Here is a 22,514-nt window from a genome sequence, read left to right on the forward strand (position 1 = left end):
CTTCTACCCCAGGCCCTTCGCACCTGCTCTTTCCTCTGCCTGGCATGACCTTCTCCCCAGATGCCAGCATTAATATCCCCTTTGCTTCCTCCTGGTCTCCCCTCAAATGTCACTTTCTAGGTAAGGACTCATGAACAACCTTATATAAAACCTCAGCGCTATCAATAATAGCCAAATTATGGAAAGAGCCCAAATGTCCATCAGCTGATGAGTGGATAAAGAAGATGTGGTATAAAGGGGCACCTGGGTGGCTTAGTCAGTTAAGCGTCTGACTTCGGCTCAGGTCATGATCTCACGGTTTGTGAGTTCGGGCCCTGCATCAGGTTCTGTGCTGAGAGCTCAGAGCCTGGAACCTGCTTCGGATTCTGGGTCCCCCTCTCTCGCTGCCCCTACCCCGCTCATGATCTGTCTCTCTTTGCCTCTCAAAAATAAACGTTAAAAATTTTTAAAAAAATAAGATGATATATATATAATATATATATATATATATTATATATATATATAGTGGAATACTACTCGGCGATGAAAAAAAATGTTGCCACTTGCAACGATGTGGATGGAACTGGAGGGTATCATGCTAAGCAAAAAAAGTGAGTCACAGAAAGATATCATATATTTTCACTCGTATGTGGAATTTGAGAAAGTTAACGGAAGACCATGGAGGAAAGGAAAGGGCGGGGGGCGGGGGGAAACAGTTACAAACAGAGGGGGAGGCAAACCATAAGAGACTCTTTAATACAGAGAGCAAACTGAGGGTTGACGGGGGGGGGGGGGGGGGCAGGGTTTGGGGGGGCGGGGAAAATGGGGGAAGAGCACTGAGGAGGGTGCTTGCCGGGATGAGCACTGGGTGTTGTATGTCAGCAGTGAGTCGGGAGAGTCTACTCCGAAGCCAGGAGCACACTGTATACCCTGCATGTTAGCTAACTTGACGGCCAATTGTATTTAAAACTTAAAACAAAAGAAAACAGCAACAGGGCCCCCTCCCCAGCCCCACAGTCCCCGCTCCTTCTCTGGGGAGCAACCATCTTCTGGCACATCACGGACGTGTGATATTTGTCTTGACTGATGTGGCTCTCCCTGTCTACGATGTTGCGCCACAGGGGCAGGAACTGTGGTCTGTTTTGGCCATTGCTATGACCCCAGTCCCTAGAACAGCGACGCGGAGAAGGCCCTGGTACAAGTTAAGGGCCTAGGGGAATGCAGTACAGAAGTTGTAGGCGGGACCGACTTACCCGTTCTGTGCAGTGGGCACAGTGCCTGGAGCACCCGGTGGTTTCAAGGATCAGCCAGCATGAGTGTGTGTTTTATAAAATAATAATGAGTAACAGTAATAATAATAAAAAGGAGACCTCGTGGGCCTAGGAAGATATTGCAGCACATCCTGTTAACATCTCCGTCTTCCACCAACCCGTTCCTAAACTGAAATCGTACTCTCCCGCGTGGAGGGCCCGGGGCTTTCCCGGCGGCGGGAGGGGTGCGGGCCGAGGCGGGGCGGTGCCGCTTTAAGGATGCGCTGCGGGTACCGGGGCCGCGGGCGGCGCGGGATGCAGGGTGACGTCACGGCCCCGCCCCGCGGGGTGATGCTGCAGCCGCAGCGGCGGGCCGGGGGCTGCCGGGCGGGGACCCGAGCTGCGCGCGGGCCAGGCGGGAGCCCGGCCTCGGAAGGGGATGCCTCCTGTCTCGAGCCGCAGGTACCCCCATCTCCTCCCGCGCCCCCCCCCCTCACAGCTGCCGGGCTTTGCGCCGGAGCGACGCGGCATAGGCCACCCCCTCCCCCCCCCCCCCCCCCCGACCCCCGGGTAGTCACAGTGCCACACCTGGGGCTGGAGGTTGGCACGGAGACCTTTGTTCTTCCTTGATGCCTAATTGATTGACCTGTAAAGGGAGCCCCGGCCTCGCCCCCGCCCTGGGTGCGGAACCCTCGGCCCAGAGGAGGGCGGCCGCTGGGTGACAGGATTGATTCCACCCTGGCACACACTGGGACCTGCCCCAGGCTTGCGCGGTGCCTATTGGTGCCGGAGGCCTGATCCCGGGTCACCTGGGCAGGTGTCATCAGCTTCCGGTTTGCCTCCCGCCTGAGGCTGAACCCTCCTGCTGGCAGGGGGTTGTGGTAGGGCCTCTGTCAGCATCCCAGGATTGAGTTTATGATGAGTTTACGGCCCAGGGTTTCTGCTTTCTGGCCACGGTTGAAACAGGAGGCGTACGGCAATTCAGTTCATTCCAACCTCATCAACAAACTTCTCGGGTTATTTCGGGGGTTACCATGATGTTTATGTTTTTCAGCCTTTATAGGGAAGGAGAATCAGGTGCTAATGAAACCCAAGTTCGGTGTGCACCTGACCAGGGGTTTCTGGATCAGTTGGTTGTCAGGGAGGGGCCGAATTCCAGAGAGCAAAAGTGAGGAATGGCCGCAATTCAGTAACCAGCTCGTTAAATACACCCCCTCGGTCCCCGCAGCCCTTTGCTGGCCTGGGGATGGTTCCTTCAAGTATTAACTTTGAGAACTGGCGGAAGGGAGAGCGGGGAAGGGATGTGGCCCCGTGTGACCCCAGGCAGGAAACCTGTGTCATATAAAGAAGAGGAGAAAGAAATAAGGAAATCATGTGGCTCATAGTAGGGTAACTTTCAGCATTCAAATGGCATGGGCATTGTTTATGTTTATGAATCATTTGCCACTTAATCTTCCCATTCCACAGTTTGAGGGATTCATTACTTGAAACATCCTTTGTATTCTAGAAGCACAGTGGGCCCAGTATATAACTTTTGTGGGTCCAGGGAGATGATATAGATATAGATATATAGATATAGATATAGATATAGACATAGACATATAGATATAAGTATAGACATATAGATTTTTTTTGGACTGAATGCTCATATAATGTGATCAAGATGGCAAGATTGGTAAATATTGGTATTCATGTATCAAAATTCTATTTCATTATTTTAAATTTCACTTTCACTTCTTATAACATTCAAAAATTAATTTCAAACATTCTTCCTAGAATGAACTTTCATGGACAGCGTTTAGTAAATGTATTTTTGAAATGAAAATAGCAACGTTGGCCCCAAAATTTGAAAATCAGGGAAGACTTCTTCAAGTCCAGGTTTCATTTCTGGTTTAGATGCCAGGGGGTGGGCGGTAAGGCAGGGGTGTTAGGGTCTCCCTTTCACTAGGACAGGCTGCAGGCTGTGTTTTAAAGCTGGGGTTGGAGGGCAGGTGATGGTGAAGTGGTCACATCACAGGTAGAGACATGGGTTGTCCACACAGTTCATTCTAAGGAAGGTTGAACAGTCTCCGCTTTTCAAAAATATGCTTCTACTATATGCGGTTTGAATCTGAAATTCTTCCAGGGTGGCCCATGGTTCTTCATTCCAAAATGAAAGGCAAGGTTTCTAATGCCCGTGCACTTAAGTTCACTCTATGGGGGTAACATGCCTATAGGAAAGAGCGATGGCGGAGAGGCAGAGAGGGAGTTAGTCACTGCCGTGGATGTGGGGCTATGACCGGGCGGGTGGGGTCAGGTCAAGCTCCCCACACACTTGTGCCAAAGGTCTTCCTTCTGACTTTCAAGGCGATGGTCTGATTAAGTGGTGTTCCAATGGGCTCTTGGTTTCCGTGGTTTTAACGAGAGAGTGACGCTCCGGAGAATGCTAACAGCCACCTGGGTTTTTAAAGGCAAGACTGGCCAAAGGACAGATTTTTCTGGAATATTTACTATGTCCAAGGGCCTGAGCTAGAATAGGAAGAGCACAATCAAGAAGTTTGGCTTTAAAAACAAAAAAAGCTTGACTTAATTGTCACAAGTGGATCGTGTTTTTAATGAAGTACTACCTGCCTACATAGTTCTTAGGTATATCTGCTTTTGTTTTGGACATAGTGTGGGATTTTTCTGAGGCCATAGGATAAGCCACAGAGGCAAGAGTAGACTGGGTCTCTGGGTATATCTGTCCCCGTCATCCCGGTGTGAAATGCATCTCTTAGCAGGGCCACAAGGCCCTGCATCGTCAGCCGATCCCTTCCCAGTGGCCTCATCTCCCACCATGCTGACACGGTGCCCAACTGTTGCACACACTTCTCCTTTACACAGGTGGTTCCCACTGCTTAGAACTCCTTCCCTCCACTTCCCACCCAACTCAGGGGCAGGAACTTTGTCTTTCTTTTGTCTCTCTGATCTCAGTGTCTTGGTACTTAGTACCCAGCCAAATGGGAAGATGGGTAGGTTGGTGAATGAATGGATGGGTAGAAGGGTGAATGAGTAGATGAGTGGGGCATGGGTAGAGGGGTGGATAGATGAATGCATGGATGGATGCTTGGAAGGATGGATGGATCAGAGTGGATGTTTGGAAGGGTGGGTGCATGCATGCATGCATGTTGGAAAGGTGGGTGCGTGGATTAGAAGATCATGGGGTGGATGTGTGGTGTGCATGTGGATGGCTGGGTGGATAAGTAGGTGGGTGGATGGGTTGGTGGGTTAACACGGTGCTCTGGATCCTGCCAGGGTGTCTCTAAAGAAAATCACTTCCGCTGTTCGTGTCTTCTGAACAGAAGGGAGATAATCCCTGAGCAGGTGGGGTAGGGGGTGGAGTCTAGGATACAAATCTGGAGTGATGAGGCATTTTGAAGAGCTTCATAAGGAAGTTATGGATTAGTGACGGTGTGATGGAAGGCGGTGAGTTAACGTCAGAAATAAGGGCATTTTTAAAGCTTAAGAGTAATTTTCAAAGGGGTGCCTGGGTGACTCAGTCAAGTGTCCGACTCTTGATTTTGGCTCAGGTCATGATCTCATTGTTGGTGAGATCGAATCCTGTGTCAGGCTCTGTGATGACAGCCCAGAGTCTGTTTTGGATCCTCTGTCCCTCTCTCTGTGTCCCTCCCTTGCTCATTCTCTCTCTCTCTCTCTCTCAAATGAATAAAAACATTTTTTAAAAAGTAATTTTGAAAAAAAAAGCTTATAATATTTATCTTGGTAAATAACAAGTGACCTTGGCGGGAAGTTGGTCAATGTTGGGGGGTGTTGTCTTGAGTTTGGGACCTGCTTCTCAGGAAGGACTTCAAAGAAAATGTAGGCAGTTGTTTTTCTGCGAGGCAGATGGGGTGAGCTGTCCCAGAGGCCAGGCGTAATCCTAGAAGGTGCCCCTCTTGTGTTTTTATCTGCCTCTTTCCCTCCGACCTTGGTAGCCTTCCTCTCCCTAGGCTTAGTAAAATCGACGTTGGCCAAAATGCACAGGTCAACATACTGGAATCCATTCTTTCAAGGACAATCTAGATTAATCCCAAAGCAGTGAAGAGCAGTTGCATGACCAGGAGCAGGTGTCTGCGTGGCAGATTGCTACTGACCCCAGGGAGCGGGAAGAAGGCTGCGCCCTTGCTAACTTCCTACCTGGGGCTTGGGCGTTGTGAAGATTGCTCCAAAAAGTGATTTGAGGATGGGTGGGGGCGGCGGGGGGTGGGGATCCATTTCTCACTCCCCTGCTTCTTTTTGTTCCTCACTTTTTTTTTTTTTTTTTTGTAAATGGTATTCCTATTCAGGGCGTTTGGTTTATTTCTTTAAAGAGAGCATTTTCAAACACGCTAAAAGTCTCCATTCTCCTGACTTGACTACAAATTCACTCACCCATTGGTGCTGTAAGGAAAGGCCTTGAATTAAATTCATGCATCTGCTTTTAGGCAAGGGCCCCAGCCTCCTGGGAAGAGTAGACGTAAGCGTTAGGCAAGGTGACCGCTGCGACTTTCCATCGCACGAAGGAAGGACTGTCCCCTGACCGTGCACTCAGGGTGTGTGTCGGTGGGTCCTGCCCCAAGCCTGTCCCTGCCGCGGGGCTCCCCTGGGACCTGCAGGGAAAGGCAAAAATAGTTCCCAGAATGGGCTGCAGGTCCTAAAATAGCCTGGCTGCTTCCACTCCTCCTCGTGGAGCCAAGGGGGCGGGGTCGGTCCCCTTGAACTTCAGCGCAGGGACCTGAGGGCTGGGGTCCTCCCTCTGGGCAGGGGGACAGTGTCAGCTTTGGTCTCCTGAGCAGGAGCTGCACTGAGTCAAAACTGAGGCCCGGTGACATCACCCACAAGCAGTAGGCTCTACTTTGGGGTGCACAGCGTTTGACTCTAAGGGTTCTGCACCGTGAACTCATCCGTTCTCAAATGAGAAGGACGAGCAGGTGCCAGCTTGGGGGGGGGGGGGCGGTGGTGGGAGGGATCCACCTGGAAAAATCAACTCTCGTGGTGGAGGCCCTGGTGAGTCACCGTCGCCCCCAAACGGGCTTTCCCCGCAGGCACTCGCACCGGCCCCCCCTACGATGATCCCCCCGGCGAGCGGCACCCCTCCGGGAGAGGCTCTGCTCCCCACTTTGGCTCCTCAGGACTTCTGGAGGTCTCAGATCTCCGGCTACACGGGGTCCGTGACCCGGCACATCAGCCACCGAGCCAACAACTTCAAACGACACCCCAAGAGGAGGAAGTACATTCGTCCCTCCCCACCCCCACCCCCCAACACCCCATGTCCCATCGAGCTGGTGGACTTTGGGGACCTGCACCCTCAGAGGTCCTTCCGGGAGCTGCTTTTCAATGGCTGTATTCTCTTCGGCATCGAGTTCAGCTATGCCATGGAGACAGCGTATGTGACCCCCGTGCTCCTACAGATGGGCTTGCCCGACCAGCTCTACAGTCTGGTGTGGTTCATCAGCCCCATCCTCGGTGAGCCCCAGCTCAGCCCCGATGGCGGATGGCCTCCGGAAACCTCTGGAAGCTTCCGGAAGCCCGAGTCGAAGCAGCTAGAGGGGCCCCAGGGGCCAAGGGAGGAACGAGAGTTAAGTTCCACTCGTTAGTTTGGGTCTGTGGGAAAACACAGGTATGGTCGTCGTCACACCCCATATTTTAAGGGACTGTCGAAACCAGACTACAGAACAGGAATTTCGCAGACCCCGAGGATTCCCACCATCTTACACGGAGCTGTCATTGGAGGATCCAAGCGATAAAGCTTCCTGTGGTTTGGGGCTGGGAGGTCCTGGAATTTCTTGGATTCCCAAGGGAGGTCATGGCTGCTTAGGGCCTTAGGGGGGGCCTGACTAGAAAATGTAGGGGGGGAAGCTGAGCTTTCCCAAGACTCTGTCTTTTGTTTTCCGAGCTTAGGGCTGTGTACTCTGAGTTTTACTGTCTGTTCTTTTGCTGCCCCGGGACGCAGGGGTGCAGGTGTTTGAGGGATGTGATGAGTCTCCCTCACTGTCCAGCCCAGGGTGCCGTGGGGACCCCCGCAATGACCACTGGCCTGCTCTGTTTCAGGATTCCTACTGCAGCCACTGTTGGGTGCTTGGAGTGACCGATGTACCTCAAGGTTTGGAAGGAGACGCCCTTTCATTCTTGTCCTGGCTATAGGTCTGTCGTTTTGGAATTGAAATAAAGTGGAAAAAAAAAAAAAGAAAGAAAGAAAAAGGAAAGGAAAGGAAAAAAGGCCCCAACTGCTTCCTCTTAGCAAAACCTAGACCATTGGTGACCGAAGCAGGGATATACAGATCATTTCTCGGGTGTGGGGGCAGGGCGCACCCCTAGCCTGGCCCGAGGTCACTGTGAGAATACATCACTTTGATTTTTTAAGAGTGAGTTAATAACGTGTATGTCGTTCCTGCTCTGCTTGACAAAATAAAAAACCCCGACCCAAGCCGAAAAAAAAAGTATATATATATATATGTATATGGTGAGTCTGCGGGTGACTTTTCCGATGGGCTCTGCTTGAAGTTTGATTACAGAGGAATTCTCCGGGGCCCTAAAGATGCTCGACTCGAGCCCCGGGCTGCTCCGCGTTTCCTCCGGTCACGTCGGTTCTCTGTCCGCAGGGGCGCTGCTGGGCCTCTCGCTCCTGCTCAACGGCAGGGACCTGGGCGCGGCGCTGGCCGACTCGGCTGACAACCACAAGTGGGGCCTCCTGCTCACGGTGTGCGGGGTCGTGCTGGTGGACTTCAGTGCGGACTCGGCAGACAACCCCAGCCACGCCTACATGATGGACGTGTGCGGCCCCGCCGACCAGGACCGCGGCCTCAACATCCACGCCCTCCTGGCGGGTAGGTGTCCACAGCGCGGGGGCACGGGGGGCTGAACTCGCACATACAGATGACCACTGAGGTGACTATGTCTCAGAGGCGCCTGGGGGCCCAGTGGGTTACGAGGCCGACTCTTGGTTTCGGCTCCGGTCACGATCTCACGGTTCGTGGGTTCGAATCCGCATCGGGTTCTATGCTGACAGCACGGAGCCCGCTTGGGATTCCCTCCCTCCTTCTCTCTCTGGCCCTCCCCCACTCCTTCTTTCTCTCTCTCAAAAATAAAATAAAGTATACTTAAAAGGAAGAAAATATATATCTCAGATGATATATTTTAGTAATAATATATAATGCTGATACATGCGTATATGTGTATGAACTATAGATGTAGCTATAAATGTGTGTGCGTAACTGTGTATATAACCTTATGTATAGTTTATTCTCATCGTTCGAGTAGTTACGTTCTACAGAGTCGCCAGGAAGCCTGAATTAGCCAATACCGAGTCACTGCCCCAAGGAAAAGTACAGGGTTAGCTCCCTGTGAACCTCTGGTCACATTTTCATCAACCAATCAATACCTAAACTTGTTTTATGTGTTTCTATTTAAATACACCCTTGGAATGTATATTACAGATTCAGTGCCATTGAGCGCATGGCCAACAGCCCTGTAACACGTCCTTGAACAAAGCTCATCTCACATACTTCTTCATAAGACACATCACAGCTTTCTCGAACTTACCAATAAGAGACAGCAGTACATCAACGCTACACGTGGGGGCCATTTTAAATGGTGACGTCTCTCTCTCTCTCTCTCTCTCACACACACACACACACACACACAAAACAGAGCAAAAAACCCTGCAAAATCATGGCACCATCTAGACTACAAAAAGGTCGGTTGTTCACACCTGAGGGTTGAAATAAGAAGGCGGAGTTTCGCCTTGTTCAGCCTCAGCTGGGACCTTGGTTGGTCCAGCCACTCAAAGTTGTTGCTTTGAGGGTTATCACCAATGGGCTCAGCGACGGGGCGGGTGAAAACTTCCAGAGAATTCACCGCAGAGCAGTAAGAGAATTCAGGGTGCTCTTTGGTTATCAAACTATCCCATACCAATCAGTACTCCCAGCTTTCTCAGTATAAAACCTGTATCCTGTTACAACATAAAACGGACTAAGACAATCCCACTTAAAATAGAGGTGGAAGGTGTTTGTCAACGTCAAGGGAAAGACGTGACAAGACGGGGTCGTGCGGGACCCGGACGGAGGGGCGGGAGGCCTAAATCGGTGTCCTCCTGTTTGTTGTGCGACACGGGGGGCAGACGGCTCAGGCTGTCCAGGCCTCTGTCGCTTCTTCTAGAAAATGCCACTGCCGGACTCTATTCATACACCCGTGTGGCTGTGGGTCCAGGGAACTTCTGGAGGGGTCTCGGCAGGACCAGGGCGGGGTTTGGGCTTACCTCACTTCTGGTAATGTCCATCCATGTCGTAGCAGGTGTCAGAATTTCGTTCCTGTTTCAGGCTGAATAACATCCCGTTGTGCGTACAGATCGTATCTCGCTTATCCGCTCACCCGTTGATGGACACAGGGGTAGCTTCCACGTTTCGGCTGCTGTGAATTTTGCTGCCGCGAACACGGGTGTGCAGATAACTCTCCAAGACCCTGCTTTCGATTCTTTGGGGTATGAACCCGGAAGTAGAATTACTGGATCTTACGGTATTTCTCTTTTAAATTTCTTGAGGAACCTCCACACTGTGCCCCGTGGCAGCTGTATCATTTTGCCTCCTGCCAGCAAAGCACAAAGGCTCCGATGTCACCACATCTCCCGGCCAGCCCTTGTCATGTTCTGTTTTTTTTCTTTTCTTTTTTTTTTTTTTTCTGATATGACCCATCCTGATGGGTGCAAAGTGGAATCTTGTGTTTTGATCTGCATTCCCCTAAACGCTCGTGAAGTCGAGCATCCTTCCATGTGCTTATTGGCCATCTGTATGTCTTCTTTGGAGAAACAGACATTAGACATGCGAGTCCTTTGTCCAGTTTTTCAATAGTTCCTTCTCTGTGTTTCTTTTTTTTTTTAATTTCTTTTTAATGTTTATTTTTGAGAGGGAGAGACAGACAGAACGCGACTGGGGGAGGCAGAATCAGAAGCAGGCTCCAGGCTCTGAGCTGTCAGCGCAGAGCCCGCTTCGGATCCTCTGTCCCTGTCTCTGTCTGCCCCTCCCCTGCTCTCTCTGAAAAATTAATAATTTTTTTTATTTAAAAAAAAATTTTTTTTAACGTTTATTTATGTTTGAGACAGAGACAGAGCATGAACGGGGGAGGGGCAGAGAGAGAGGGAGACACAGAATCGGAAGCAGGCTCCAGGCTCTGAGCCGTCAGCCCAGAGCCCGACGCGGGGCTCGAACTCACGGACCGCGAGATCGTGACCTGGCTGAAGTCGGACGCTTAACCGACTGAGCCACCCAGGCGCCCCAATAATTTTTTTTTAAAAAAAGAGTTACTATTTAACAGTGGCTGCTTGCCCCCAAAGCGGAGGGCAGCCAGAGAGCCCACACCCTGCGGGGAAGCATGTTCCTCTTCAGCAGCAGAAGTAAACAGACTTGCCTCCCAACCAGTAGACGGGCTCCAGATAACACACGAGACCCACAGTGTAGCGGCGAAGGGGCCTGGGGTGGGGGGGCGCTGGGACGTGGGGGGAGCTGGGGGGTAGGGGGAGCAGCACTTTCTGGAGGTGAGTATATGTCGTGCCGGGGGCCGGCTGCAACGCGGCATTGCCTGCATTTTAACGTTGTGCTGCACAAATCAGTTTGCCCTTTACCTGTTCCCGGAGGCCTTGGGATACAGCAAGCAAGAGCAGAGGAAAGGACCGGATTCCCGCAGCCCTGTTGTGTCCCGGTGGCCCGCTGACCCGGAGAGGTAGTCACCAGGGTGGCCGTCCTCGGTCACCATTAGGGGTGACTCAATGGTGGCCGTGTATGAGGATGCTGGCATCGGGCGAGCAAGACACAGGGTGGCCACCTGGTCCCCCCTCCCCCGCCACACACACACACACACACACACACACACACACACTTGAGTAAGCAACCTGAGTAAGAACCACGGTCCTTACTCTTCCAGAATGATGGTCTGGAACCGTGACCGTTGAGGGCCTTCCCGGCCCCGGGGACCTAACCCCGCTTCTCTCCGCAGGCCTCGGAGGAGGATTCGGGTATGTGGTCGGGGGCATCCACTGGGACAAAACCAGCTTCGGGAGAGCCCTGGGCGGGCAGCTGAGGGTCATTTACATCTTCACCGCGGTCACCCTGAGCATCACCACCGTCCTCACACTGGTCAGCATCCCCGAGAGACCCCTGCGGCCCCCCGGCGAGAAGAAGGCCACCATGAAGAGCCCCAGCCTCCCCCTACCGCCTTCCCCTCCCATGCTGTGCGAGGAGGGGGCCGGCGAGCCCCTCCCCTGCCACCCGGCCACCAGCCTGTACGCCAGCTTCTCCAGCCCCATCTCCCCGCTCAGCCCCCTGACGCCCAAGTACGGCAGCTTCACCAGCAGGGACGGCTCCCTGACCGGCATCAACGAGTTCGCCTCGTCCTTCGCCACCTCCAACATCGACAGCGTGCTCATCGACTGCTTCACGGGCGGCCACGACAACTACCTGGCCATCCCCAGCAGTGCCCCGCCACAGGCCATTAGCCTCAGCTTCCCCCGGGCCCCCGACGGCTTCTACCGCCAGGACCGCGGCCTCGGGGACAGGCGGGAGGTGGCGCTGGCCGCCGGCCCCGACGGGGACGTGCTGAGGGTGGGCTCCCTGGACGCCCCCAAACCGCGATCGGCCGGGATCCTGAAGAGACCCCAGACCCTGGCCATCCCGGATGCGGCCGGAGGAGGGGGCCCCGAAACCAGCCGGAGGAGGAACGTGACCTTCAGTCAGCAGGTAAAAGTCAGGGTGAGGGGGACCACGGGTCAGCGTGTGTTGTCACTGTGTGTTGTCCACCGCCCCCCAGCCCCCAGTTAGATGGAGAGGGGTTGTCGCTCTGAAAAGACATCCGGAGCCCTTCCTGCTGGGGGGGATCAGAAGGTCTGCGGATCTAAATAGACAAGCCCCACGCGTCGGTGAAGAGACCGCCCCCCCCCCCCCACACGAGGGAGTTCAGGGTGTCTGTCACGGGCCCATCGATGGCTTAATACATGGGCCACCATTAAAGGGACACTCCTTTGAGATGCAGCCACGTTTGCCCGAAGGCCACCCAGGCCAGGACGAGGCTGCAGTGAGCCTGTTGCAAGCATCTGCATTTGCAGCCCCTCCTGCTCCCCGCCCCACACCCACCCCCCACCTTGGCAGCGCGCGAACCTGCTGCCCGCCAGTCTCCCACAAAGGTGGACACCGAACGGAAAACCTGGCAGGCGTTTCCGGGCCCTCCCCGCGTCCCTCTCCCGGCGTCCGGCCTCCGCCGGCCGCCCCAGAAGCTCTCAGGACTCTGCATTCTAAAAGGCAGCGCACGGCAGGGTCTGTGCAGGCCGAGAACCTTCCGGAAGGCTGTTTGCGTTGTACTTAGTACACGTCGGATCGGCTGCAGGGCCACGGGCTGATAAGGCGGGATTTTAACCGCCGTCGGACTCCGTTGTCTTGAGGAGGCTGCTTGAAATATCAGGAAGGTATTTCGTCAGTTGCAGGACACATAATAGTTCCGCGGCCCGCCTGTGCCAAGGGTGAGCGAGAATGTCAGTAAGAACTCGGAGTTTCCCGGGCAGGAGCCCCGTACAACCATGTTCAGCCCGCACGGGCGCGCGGGAGGCGGGCCGTCCTGAAGGCCGGGTGGCTCGGAAGCGTGGCCTGCTGACGTGTCTGCCTGACGGCAGGGCTGCATGTCCCCATGAAGTGCACCCACACGGGGCTGTCCCCCAGCCAGGCGGCCCCTCTGTGCGCCCGGGAGGACCGACGGACTCCCTGACTCGGGGAGGCGGACTGGAGACATGTGTCGAGGCGGCTGTTCCTTTTCTCTTCGTTGTTCTGTCCTCGAGTGCGCCTGTGGGTCTGGTCTGCTTTTCTCCGGGGCGCTAGGGCTTAGTCAGTCTTCGTGGGTCTCCATCGTCTCGTAAGGGCGACCGTCCTCTCGCCCCGAGGCAGGGTGCTGGGCAGGTGCGTGGCCTCCTTGAGGGGAGGTCTCAAGGCTCCCCCGTGGGCAGCACCGAGCACATCTCCAGGGTCCAGATCTGGGAAAGGTTTGAAGAACCCAAAGTCACTAGAGGGTCAGGACATCCCCTTATTGTCAGAAGAGAGAGATTTCTCTAATCGCTCAGGTCAAGGGCGTTCTCTTCGTTCATTGATGACATCGGAGCAATCGGTCAGACCTTTTGTCGATCCCGACCAGCCTATGCTGTTCCAAAACAAAAAAAATCAAACCGCCTTCTAGATACAGCTCTTTAGTTATGGTTGAAAATCTCACTTGAGTCCCTTCTATTTCCGTGCTCGGTGTAGTACAATTTGTGAGTCAGCTCTTCGAGGAGAGGAAGAATCCTGAGCTAAATATAAACACGCCCAGCCTCAAGCGGGCACGAGTGTGATGTGAGTGGTCTTCCTCCGGCAGAAACGGGTGACAAGCTCGGTGGGCATGGCTGCCCGGGGGGCCGGTGCCATGGGCTGTTGGCCTCCTCGGCGTCCCCACTTGGAATGTCCGGGAGCTGACCGCAGCACGAGGTCCCGCCCGGAGCCGGGGGGGGGGGGGGGGCGTCTCTTCCCGCCCCTCGCTGCTCGCACAACCGTTAGGTCACCCGGCTGGTGTCTACACCAGCGGCCCAGGCAGGGCGACCGTGGCATTGACACCTTCTCGTCCCAGGAGGACTTCGCAAACCGGATCAGCGAGCGCGTTTGCCATTTGCCGGGGGGAGCGGTGCTCCCGGGCCCCAGAGAGAAATCTAGACCACCCCCCACCCCGCCCCCCGAGGGCCGAGGTAAGCGTGTCCGCTCCCTGCACCTGCTCACTTGGCCTCCGTGTGGATAGAGAGTTTTAAACAGATTCCCCGGTCACCGGGCACGGAGTCTTCTACCCCCCCGCTGTTGCGGAAGAGAAGGGACTTCTGTACCATCTGGATTTGAACTGACCCATATTTCTTGTATTTCAAGTGTGTTTCACGTCCGACGAGGTGTTCCCTTGCGCTTCGTGGCACGGATCTCCCGCCCTGGGGCCTAGGCGGGGGCACGCCCGACACGGGGCTCTGTTCCCAGCTGCGCCACATCCCAGAAGAGATGACCTGACGTGGGCCCTGTCGTTCAGGGCGGCGCTCGGCTGGCCCCGCCCGGGAAGGCGGACCTTCGTGGCCCCCGCGCGCGTGTCTCTCGTTCACTTTCTCGTCGCGGCGACATCCGCGCCTCGGCGTGGCGGCCGCGACTTGCTGCTCCGTTGAAGAGGTTTGTGTGGCTTCCTCCACAGGTGGCAAATATTTTACTGAACGGCGTCAAGTACGAGAGCGAGCTGGCGGGCTCCAGCGAGCCGTCGGGGCAGCCTCTGTCCATGAGGCACCTGTGTGTCACCATCTGCAACATGCCCAAGGCGCTTCGCAATCTCTGCGTCAACCACTTCCTGGGTGAGCTCTTGGCAAACCTCCCGGTGCCTCCGTGTCCCCGCCTCGCTCTGCGGCGGGGACGCGGCCCTCTGACCCGGGCCGCTCCCTCCCCCGCCGGCCTCCCAGAGAGCCACGTCCCGGGCTGGGGGTCATCTCCCATGAGTTCAGGACTCCTGAGACCCCACCAAGGGCAGGACGTGGCGTGGGGCTGCCCGAGAGGGCTTTTCTCCAGGAAGGGCCAGGTAGCCCCGAATCGAGGTGCACCCCTTCCCCCGAGCGGGACGCGGGGTCTCCACGGAGCCCGGATTCTCGTTACCAAAAGCTCCTGGGGCAATTCACAGTGAAGTGGAGCCACTGGAGGGACTTGTGTCTTATGCCCGTTTGAGCCTCACTGCTGTCCTGCTCTTAGAGCCGGGATGGACATGTGTGCTGACACTCACACGTGCCCGCCTGTGCCCGGCACCGGCCTTGAACCCACCGGCCTTGGCATTCCGATCGCCACGGAAAAAGCCCTGGCTCTCACCTCATTCCATGTGGTACCTCCTTGCTGTAGGGCCGTTGAACCTCTGAGGCTGATTAAGCATTTGAGATGCTCTAGGCTCTCAAACATCGTGGGCCATAAATCAGGATGACTTTCTAGATGGCAATTTGGCATCAGGCAAGAATCTTTTTTTTTTAATGTTTGTTTATTTTTGAGAGAGAGAGACAGAGACAGAACCCAAGTGGGGGAGGGGCAGAGAGAGAGGGAGACACAGAATCCGAAGCAGGCTCCAGGCTCCAAGCTGTCAGCACAGAGCCCGACGCGGGGCTCGAACCTGCAAACCATGAGATCATGACCCAAGCCGAAGTCGGACGCTTCACCGACTGAGCCACCCAGGCGCCCCGGCAACGGCCAAGAATGTTGAAAATGCCCATAACCTTTATCCCAGTGGCCCTGCTTGGTATTCTTTGCAAGAACATCATCAGAAATTTTATCAAGAATGTATGTTCCAGGGGCACCTGGGTGACTCGGTTGGTTAAGTGTCTGACTCTTGATCTCAGCCCAGGTCTTGATCTCAGGGTAGTGGGTTGGAGCCCTGCGTTGGGCTCCGTGCTGGGCGTGAAGTCTCCTTGAGAAAAAAATAATCTATGTTCCAGGTATTAATTACAGCATGATTTCTAATGGTCAGAAGCTGGGAAGCAGGGGCAGGGAGTGCGGGAAGTATAAACGAACAACAGGAGAGGAGAGGGGTTAAATGTATTAATGGCGTGTCCGCCTTGTGCAATATTTTGCTGCCATTAATATGGGGCTATTGAAGAATTTTAATAGCATAGGAAGTTGTGCATGATAATTATTGGGGTTCAAGAGGTCCAATAAATGCCACCCCCTTGTGCTACTGAAGGTGAAACTGAAGGAGCCCTCAGTCTCCTCGGCGATAGTGGGCCCGTATCGACATTTGCGCTTCCTGACGCGTTTCTCTCAGTGAAATGCCCCCCCTCGCATGCCTGTGGCTGTGGTTCCACAGGCATTTTCTTGTCTCCCTTGCAGAGAGGCGAGTGGGGAACAGGATGAGGCATTTAGAGGGAGTGAGGGACTCGCTTTCCTTGTGGCAATAATGTTTAGAGAAAGAACACACTAGCATCTTTCAAGCAACAGAGCTGTGTTTTTTTTAATAATTAAAATTTTTTTTTAATGTTTATTTTTGAGAGAGAGACAGACAGAGTGTGAGCAGGGGAGGGGCAGAGAGAGAGGGAGGCACAGAATCCTGAGCAGGTTCTAGGCTCCGAGCTGTCAGCACAGAGCCCGACGCGGGGCTCGATCCCATGAACCGCAAGATCATGACCTGAGCCGAAGCCAGACGCTCAACGGACTGAGCCACCCGGGCTCCCCAGAGCTTGTGTTTTTATAAGGATGCGTATTTGCTTTCAAAAAGGCTAGAAGGGAACTTATAAAATCTTAACAGAGGTCAAGTGACCTCTGGGTGGCAAGGCTATAGGTAATTTCTTCTTTAAGTTTCCAAGCGACGAAGGCACTGTGTTCCTTTGACGATCAGTAAAACCCCGTTGGGGAAAGATGGGGCCACGCCAGCGTCCGGGCCGGTGGTCACGAGCCCCTCCCTCCTCCCAGGGTGGCTGTCGTTCGAGGGAATGCTGCTCTTCTACACGGACTTCATGGGTGAGGTGGTGTTTCAGGGAGACCCCAAAGCCCCGCACACGTCGGAACAATATCAGAAATACAACAGCGGCGTCACCATGGGCTGCTGGGGGATGTGCATTTACGCCTTCAGCGCCGCCTTCTACTCAGGTACCTGCCGCCCGGTGTGGGGGGGGAGAAGCGGGGTGGGGGGCCCCCCCATGGGAGTTATGGCTTTAGCGGGGTCGTACGCCGAGTGGAGGGAGGGTGGTGCCTTTGCAACGGCAGGCGTGGCTTCCGGGTGTGGGGGACACAGTAGTGGAACAGCCGTCCGGGGTCGGCCGGGCGGTGGGGCGGGGCCCGGGTGTCCACCGAGACCCGAGGAAGCCAGCGGGCGGACAGGCCAGGCCCGCAAGCGAGGGCAGAGTGGGGGCCAGGCCCCAACATCGACGTCGCCCCCAGACGGGCGTGCTGTCTGCCGCCCCCACCCTTCCCACGTGGAGTCTCGGGGCGACCGGTCCAGAGGGAGGGGAGAGGCAGGAGAGAACGGAGGGCAGGTGGGGAGAGCCGAGGCCAGAGGCCGAGATGACCCCGAGGCTCGCGTTGGTGGACACAGGGGACGTAGGAAGCCAGGTTGGGTCCCTGCAGGGTGCCGGGTACCATCCCAGCGGGGGGCCTGGGCAAATTCCATCTCAACGTCGGCCCACGTGGGCCCACGTGTTCCGTCAAGGCCCAGATGGTGGGCGAGGTCAGCCTTGCGGGCCACGTGGCCCCTGGGGAGCCCCTGGGCTCCGCCCCTGTGGCTCGGAGCCGCCTCAGACGAGATGTTTCTGTCTCACCAGTGTTCACGGCCGAGATCCGGTAAAACTTCCTTTGCGCTCACGGGAATTGGAATTTCATATGATTTTTACGTGTCACAAAATATCTGTCTCCTTTCGATTGTTTTTAAAACCATTTGCAAATACAAAAACCATTCTTAGCTACAGGCGGTGCCAGGCGGGCCGCCGGCCGGGCTCGTCCCCAGAATGGTTTTACTTCCCCGTCCGGCACCCCGGGCCCCCGTGGGGCTTCGGCCCAAGACCCCTGCCCCTGCAGCAGCGCTGGGGGGCTCGAGACCACCCTGTTGATACCCTGGGCCCCCCACGTGGGCTTTCTGGCCTGGGGCAAGCTGCCTGCCAGCCGGAGGGCCAGCCGGGGGCAGGTGGCCCAGGGAAGCGGAGTCCCCGGGACCACCGGCCGGTGCCCCTGCTCACCCTCCTTTCTGGCCCGCAGCTATTCTCGAGAAGCTAGAAGAATACCTCAGCATCCGCACACTGTACTTCATTGCCTACCTGGCCTTTGGCCTGGGGACCGGGCTCGCCACCCTGTCCAGGAACCTGTACGTGGTCCTGTCGCTCTGCATAACCTACGGGATTTTATTTTCCACCCTGTGCACCCTGCCCTACTCGCTTCTGTGCGATTACTACCAGAACAAAAAGGTAAGTGCTTCCATTTTTCTGCTTCGGGTCCTGAAAAGGCCGGCCTGGGCCTGGCCTCCACACCCTCCCCACCCCCCAGCTTCTTGGAGAAACCCCCTGAACACCCCGAGAAATGAGCCTGAGAGCAGCTACACCATGAAAGCGAGGGGCCTGTTCACACGTTGAGAATGTCAAGTGGCCAGCAGCAGAGGGCACAGACCTGAGCGCGTAGCCGCCCCGTTCGTGGCGGTACTTGGGCGGTGTGGAGGGAGGAAGGGGAGGCCCGCCCCTTTGTGTCCTCCAGTGTCAGGCTTCGGGGTCACCCGTTCGCCCGGGGCCTCAGGTGAGGCAAGCAGGGGCTCGCCTTGGACACACAAAACTCAGGGATCAAGGTCAATGATAGGAGAATGCAGTATTTCAAAAGACGGGAATTGGTGCCAAAACCCTGCACTGAACGCGGTAGCAGGACTTTAAGCAGAGACTGGGTAAGTCGCGGCACCGTGCCGAGCCACGGTGGAGTCTGAGGCAGAAGGATAAAGAAGGAAGCCGAGCCCTGCCTTTGTATAAAATGTTGACGTTGTGTTCAGCATGGATTTTCCTTTAACAGCCTTACTGAGCTAGAACCCACCACACAATACAGTCCGCCCCTTTCAGGCATACCATGTACCCACGGAGCTGTGCGACTGTCACCACAATCGATTCAGAACATTTTCGTCGCCCCCGAGAGAAACCCCACACCCATTAGCCATCCCCGTTCCTTCCACGGCAACCTCCCCCCCCGCCCCGCCCACAAGTCGACTTTGTGCCCCCTGTGCACTCGCCTGTCCGGGATGTTTCATGTAAACGAAATTGCGCACACGGGGCCTCTGTGTCTGGCTTCTGTCACTCAGCATCAGGTTCTCAAGGTGCGTGGCCTGTCAGTGTGTCCGTCACTCCTTCTTAGGGCCGACAATGCTCCCATCCAAGATTTTTTTGCGGTAACTTCGAGATTTTAAAATGCTGCATTAAAAGATCACCTTGATACCTGGGTTTCTTCGCACCCCCTTTTCATTCAGGGCCTCTGCCGCCTCCCCCAGGCCTGGCCCAGGAGGCATCCTGAGTTGTTGTAAAGAGTTTGAAGTCTCTGATGAACTCAGTGGGGGCCGGCTCTGAGCACAGTATTTTTTGTGAGAAGTCCAATCGGCCCAGAGACCCAGGCACTACAAGGGGCCAGACCCGGGGCCTCTGGGTGGTAGCCGCGGTGGCCCCTCCCAGCCCCTTCTCTGCCAGCAGCTGGACTCCCAGCTACGCGGACAGGCAGTGGCCCGTCTGCACTCTCCCCCAGGGCAGGGCTGAGGCTGTGACCGCTGGAGAGTGAGCCCTGTGCACGACCCGAACATCCAGCCGGCACCTGCAGAGCCGCCACAGCCGGCGCCAATGGCACCCAAGGGACCAAGAGGGGAGGGAGACCCCCTGACTGGGAAGGCAGATGGGCCGGCGCCAGGCCGCCCCACCCGGCGGCAAGGGATGCCCAGAGCCTCGGGCCACCCTCGCGCTGCTCAAAGCCTTGGGACTCTGGCTCTAGGGTCTCCTAGATGCTCACAGTCCTGTCAGTCTCTGCTCCGTTGCAGGTTCGGGGCTAACCCGTGACCTCCCCACCATGGTGGCCTTGCCAACCGTGTGTAGCCACGGGGAGCCACAGTTTCCCCAGGACACACGAGGGGCCCCTCCACAGCCCCTCGAGGACACAGCCTTGCCCGGGGAGGGGGCTTGGCAATATCCCAGAGGCAACCACGGCCGCATCGGGAGGCGGGCCCGGCACGCTGCCCCCCCCCCCCCAGCGGTGTACACACGGCGGTCTGTGGGGGGGGGGCGTCATCTGCCCTCAGTGGGTGAGGGTGGCCTGTGCTGGGGGAGCAGCAGGGGGACCCACCCTGTCCCCTCCCACCATCACCCTTGCAGACCCGCTCAAGGAGCGCGTTTTCCCCGCACCGGGGCAGGGGAGGGGGGGCACGGGTGGGAGGCAGGGAGACGTGCCCACCGTGGAGGCCACGGGGCCTCTAAGCGCCGGGCCAAAGGACCAGGCACGGCGACCGTGAGAGGGTGTTTCCGAGCGTGGCGTAGGCATCGTGGCGGCCAGAGGTTGGGGAGGGGGCCGGGCAGGGACGTGGAGTGCCCGTCTCTCCAGGGAGAGGCCGGGGAAGGCCAGATCCCCAAGCCAGAGGGAGCCTCTGTGCCGCCCGGGCCTGTGGGAACACGGCCCTTCCACTCCTGTTAGTCACGGATTCTTTTCGTTGCCGTCATCTCTCTGAACACAAATATTATTAAACTCTTGGCTGAACTCCCTGCGCACGTCGGCGCTGGAAAATGTGAGCCCGCTGGGTCCCCTGTCCTGCAGGAAACGTGGGGCTGAGGTCCCCTTGCTGTCCAGGTGGCCTGCTGACGTGTTTCTCCTTCTGGATCAGTTTGCAGGGTCCGGTGCGGACGGCACCAGGCGGGGCATGGGCGTGGACATCTCCCTGCTGAGCTGCCAGTACTTCCTGGCCCAGATCCTGGTGTCCCTGGTGCTGGGGCCGCTGACCTCGGCCGTGGGCAGCACCAACGGGGTCATGTATTTCTCTAGCCTGGTGTCCTTCCTGGGCTGCTTGTACTCCTCCCTGTTTGTCATTTACGAAATCCCTCCCAGCGATGCCACCGAGGAGGAGCACCGGCCCCTCCTGCTGAACGTCTGACAACCCCGAGCCCCCGGCTTTGGCCTCAAGCCTGCGCCCGGGGGTCTGGAGCAGTCCGGCCAGTGAGGAACCGAAAGGCCTTGGTGGACGGACGCGGGACAGGTTTCCTGCGGAATGTAAATATGTGACAAAACAATAAATGGCAGCAGGAACGCCTACAGTTTCTAGTTGTGGCTCTCCCAGGGGTGGAGAGGTCGCCCGGGGCGGGGGCGGGGGGGGGGGGAAGGGCTACTCTCCATGGGGACTCTGGGGGAGGGAGCTGTGAGAGTCGCCCACGGACAGTAAAGGCGTAACTGATTCTCAGCTGGCAGCGGTTTGGCAGGCCCCCCGCCCCCGAAAACATTGTCTCGAGGTCTTTTTGTTGTCACCGCCCAGGTGGGTGCCACTGTCCAGGGATGCCCCAAACACCCTACGGGGCACAGGACAGCCCCCACAACGAAGAATCTTCCAGCCCCCCGTGCCAGTAGTGCTGAGGTGCAAAGAGCCTGATCTAACTACGTTGCGTCCCAGAGTGGAGTCGGAGTGGACAGATGCTTTCGGGTCAGAAGGCCTCATGTTCATTCATTCGTTCATTCATTCTCCCACCCACCCGCCCATCCGTCCATCCGTCCACCCTACAGATGCCCATCGAGTGCCCTGGGTGTTCAGGCAGTGGTAGGTGCTGGGGGCCAGCCGTGAGCGAGTCTCCGCCCTCACGGAGCTGATGTGGGAAGAGAAGCAGACCGTACACTGAGGTCTGGGCCCCAGGATCGCGGTGAGTGCTGTGGAGAAGGCAAGCAGGGTAGGAGGGTGGGGTGACGGGGTCGGGGAGCGGGCCGAGCTAGGGAGAGGGGGCCGTTCTCTCTGGCGATGCCGCGGGAGCAGCGCCCCGGAGAAGAGGGGAAGGTATCCGACATCCGAGGTGGGAGCTTGCTTGATGCGTTCGAGGGACCGTAGGCTCCAAAGCGCTCGGGCCGTAAAATGCCGGGTGAGGCGGGAGGCCCGGGAAGGTGCAGCGGCAGACGCCCCTGGCTCGACGCATTCACCTGCACCCACCGTCTTCCAGCCGATGGACCTGGACGCATCTGTCTTCTTGTGAGTGTCGAGGTCCTTCGCCACGTGGCTTCCGTCACTCCACCACGCGACGCCCCCAGCTGCGGCCGGGGCCCCTTCCCTTCGCAGCCGGGTGGGCTCTTCTCCCCAGGCCGTGAGCCCTAGCTGCGTGCGCCGGGACGGGGGCGGGGGGGGGGGGGTCGTGGCCAGTCCCTGTTGTACCGGCCCGCTGCCCCAGAACTGGGCCTGGCCCCCCCCCCGCACCCTCACTGCACGCTCCCTGTGTTTGGGGGACACAGGAGACACGGACCACAAGTCCCCCCAAAGCAACGGGGTCCTGGGGCCGTCGCCGGCAGCCAAGGAGGGTCTGGGGTTTACTGGCAGCTAACGTGTCCCATCATCTTTCCGACGAGGCAGGGACAGTAGGCGTGAAACCCCCAGCCTTCTGCGGGCCACCTTCCCCACCTCCCCATGAGGGCCATGGGCTCCCCCAGGCCTCCCTCAGTGCCCTGCCTGCTGCCCCCTGGAGTTGAGGAGGCTCCTCTGGGTCCCAGAAGTCCAGGCCCTTCCTCTCCGTGGCCCCAGTTCTGGCCCAGGATCTCTGCCCGCTTCCTTGTC

General features: G+C 56.8%; 1 protein-coding gene across 1 annotated transcript; it reads left to right on the forward strand.

Annotated features, from left to right (window-relative positions):
* The first annotated feature begins 1,536 nt into the window (after window positions 1-1,536).
* SLC45A1 (solute carrier family 45 member 1) lies at window positions 1,537-21,047 on the forward strand. The gene is made up of 9 exons (XM_027060525.2): window positions 1,537-1,691; window positions 6,272-6,692; window positions 7,278-7,370; window positions 7,829-8,053; window positions 11,214-11,953; window positions 14,451-14,604; window positions 16,691-16,867; window positions 17,969-18,174; window positions 20,598-21,047. The coding sequence occupies exons 1-9, from the start codon at window positions 1,545-1,547 to the stop codon at window positions 20,862-20,864; spliced, it is 2,430 nt and encodes an 809-aa protein (XP_026916326.2). The 5' UTR covers window positions 1,537-1,544; the 3' UTR covers window positions 20,865-21,047.
* Window positions 21,048-22,514: the final 1,467 nt, after the last annotated feature.

The sequence above is a fragment of the Acinonyx jubatus genome, chromosome C1 (genome assembly GCF_027475565.1).
Source record: "Acinonyx jubatus isolate Ajub_Pintada_27869175 chromosome C1, VMU_Ajub_asm_v1.0, whole genome shotgun sequence".
NCBI lineage: Eukaryota > Metazoa > Chordata > Mammalia > Carnivora > Felidae > Acinonyx > Acinonyx jubatus.

Bases quoted from the DNA above. Each gene is read 5' to 3' on its own strand.
- SLC45A1 (XM_027060525.2), top strand. From the start codon at position 1,545: ATGCAGGGTGACGTCACGGCCCCGCCCCGCGGGGTGATGCTGCAGCCG. The intron at 1,692-6,271 runs GTACCCCCATCT...CTTTCCCCGCAG, and splicing joins CCTCCTGTCTCGAGCCGCAG to GCACTCGCACCGGCCCCCCC. The intron at 14,605-16,690 runs GTGAGCTCTTGG...CCCTCCTCCCAG, and splicing joins CTGCGTCAACCACTTCCTGG to GGTGGCTGTCGTTCGAGGGA.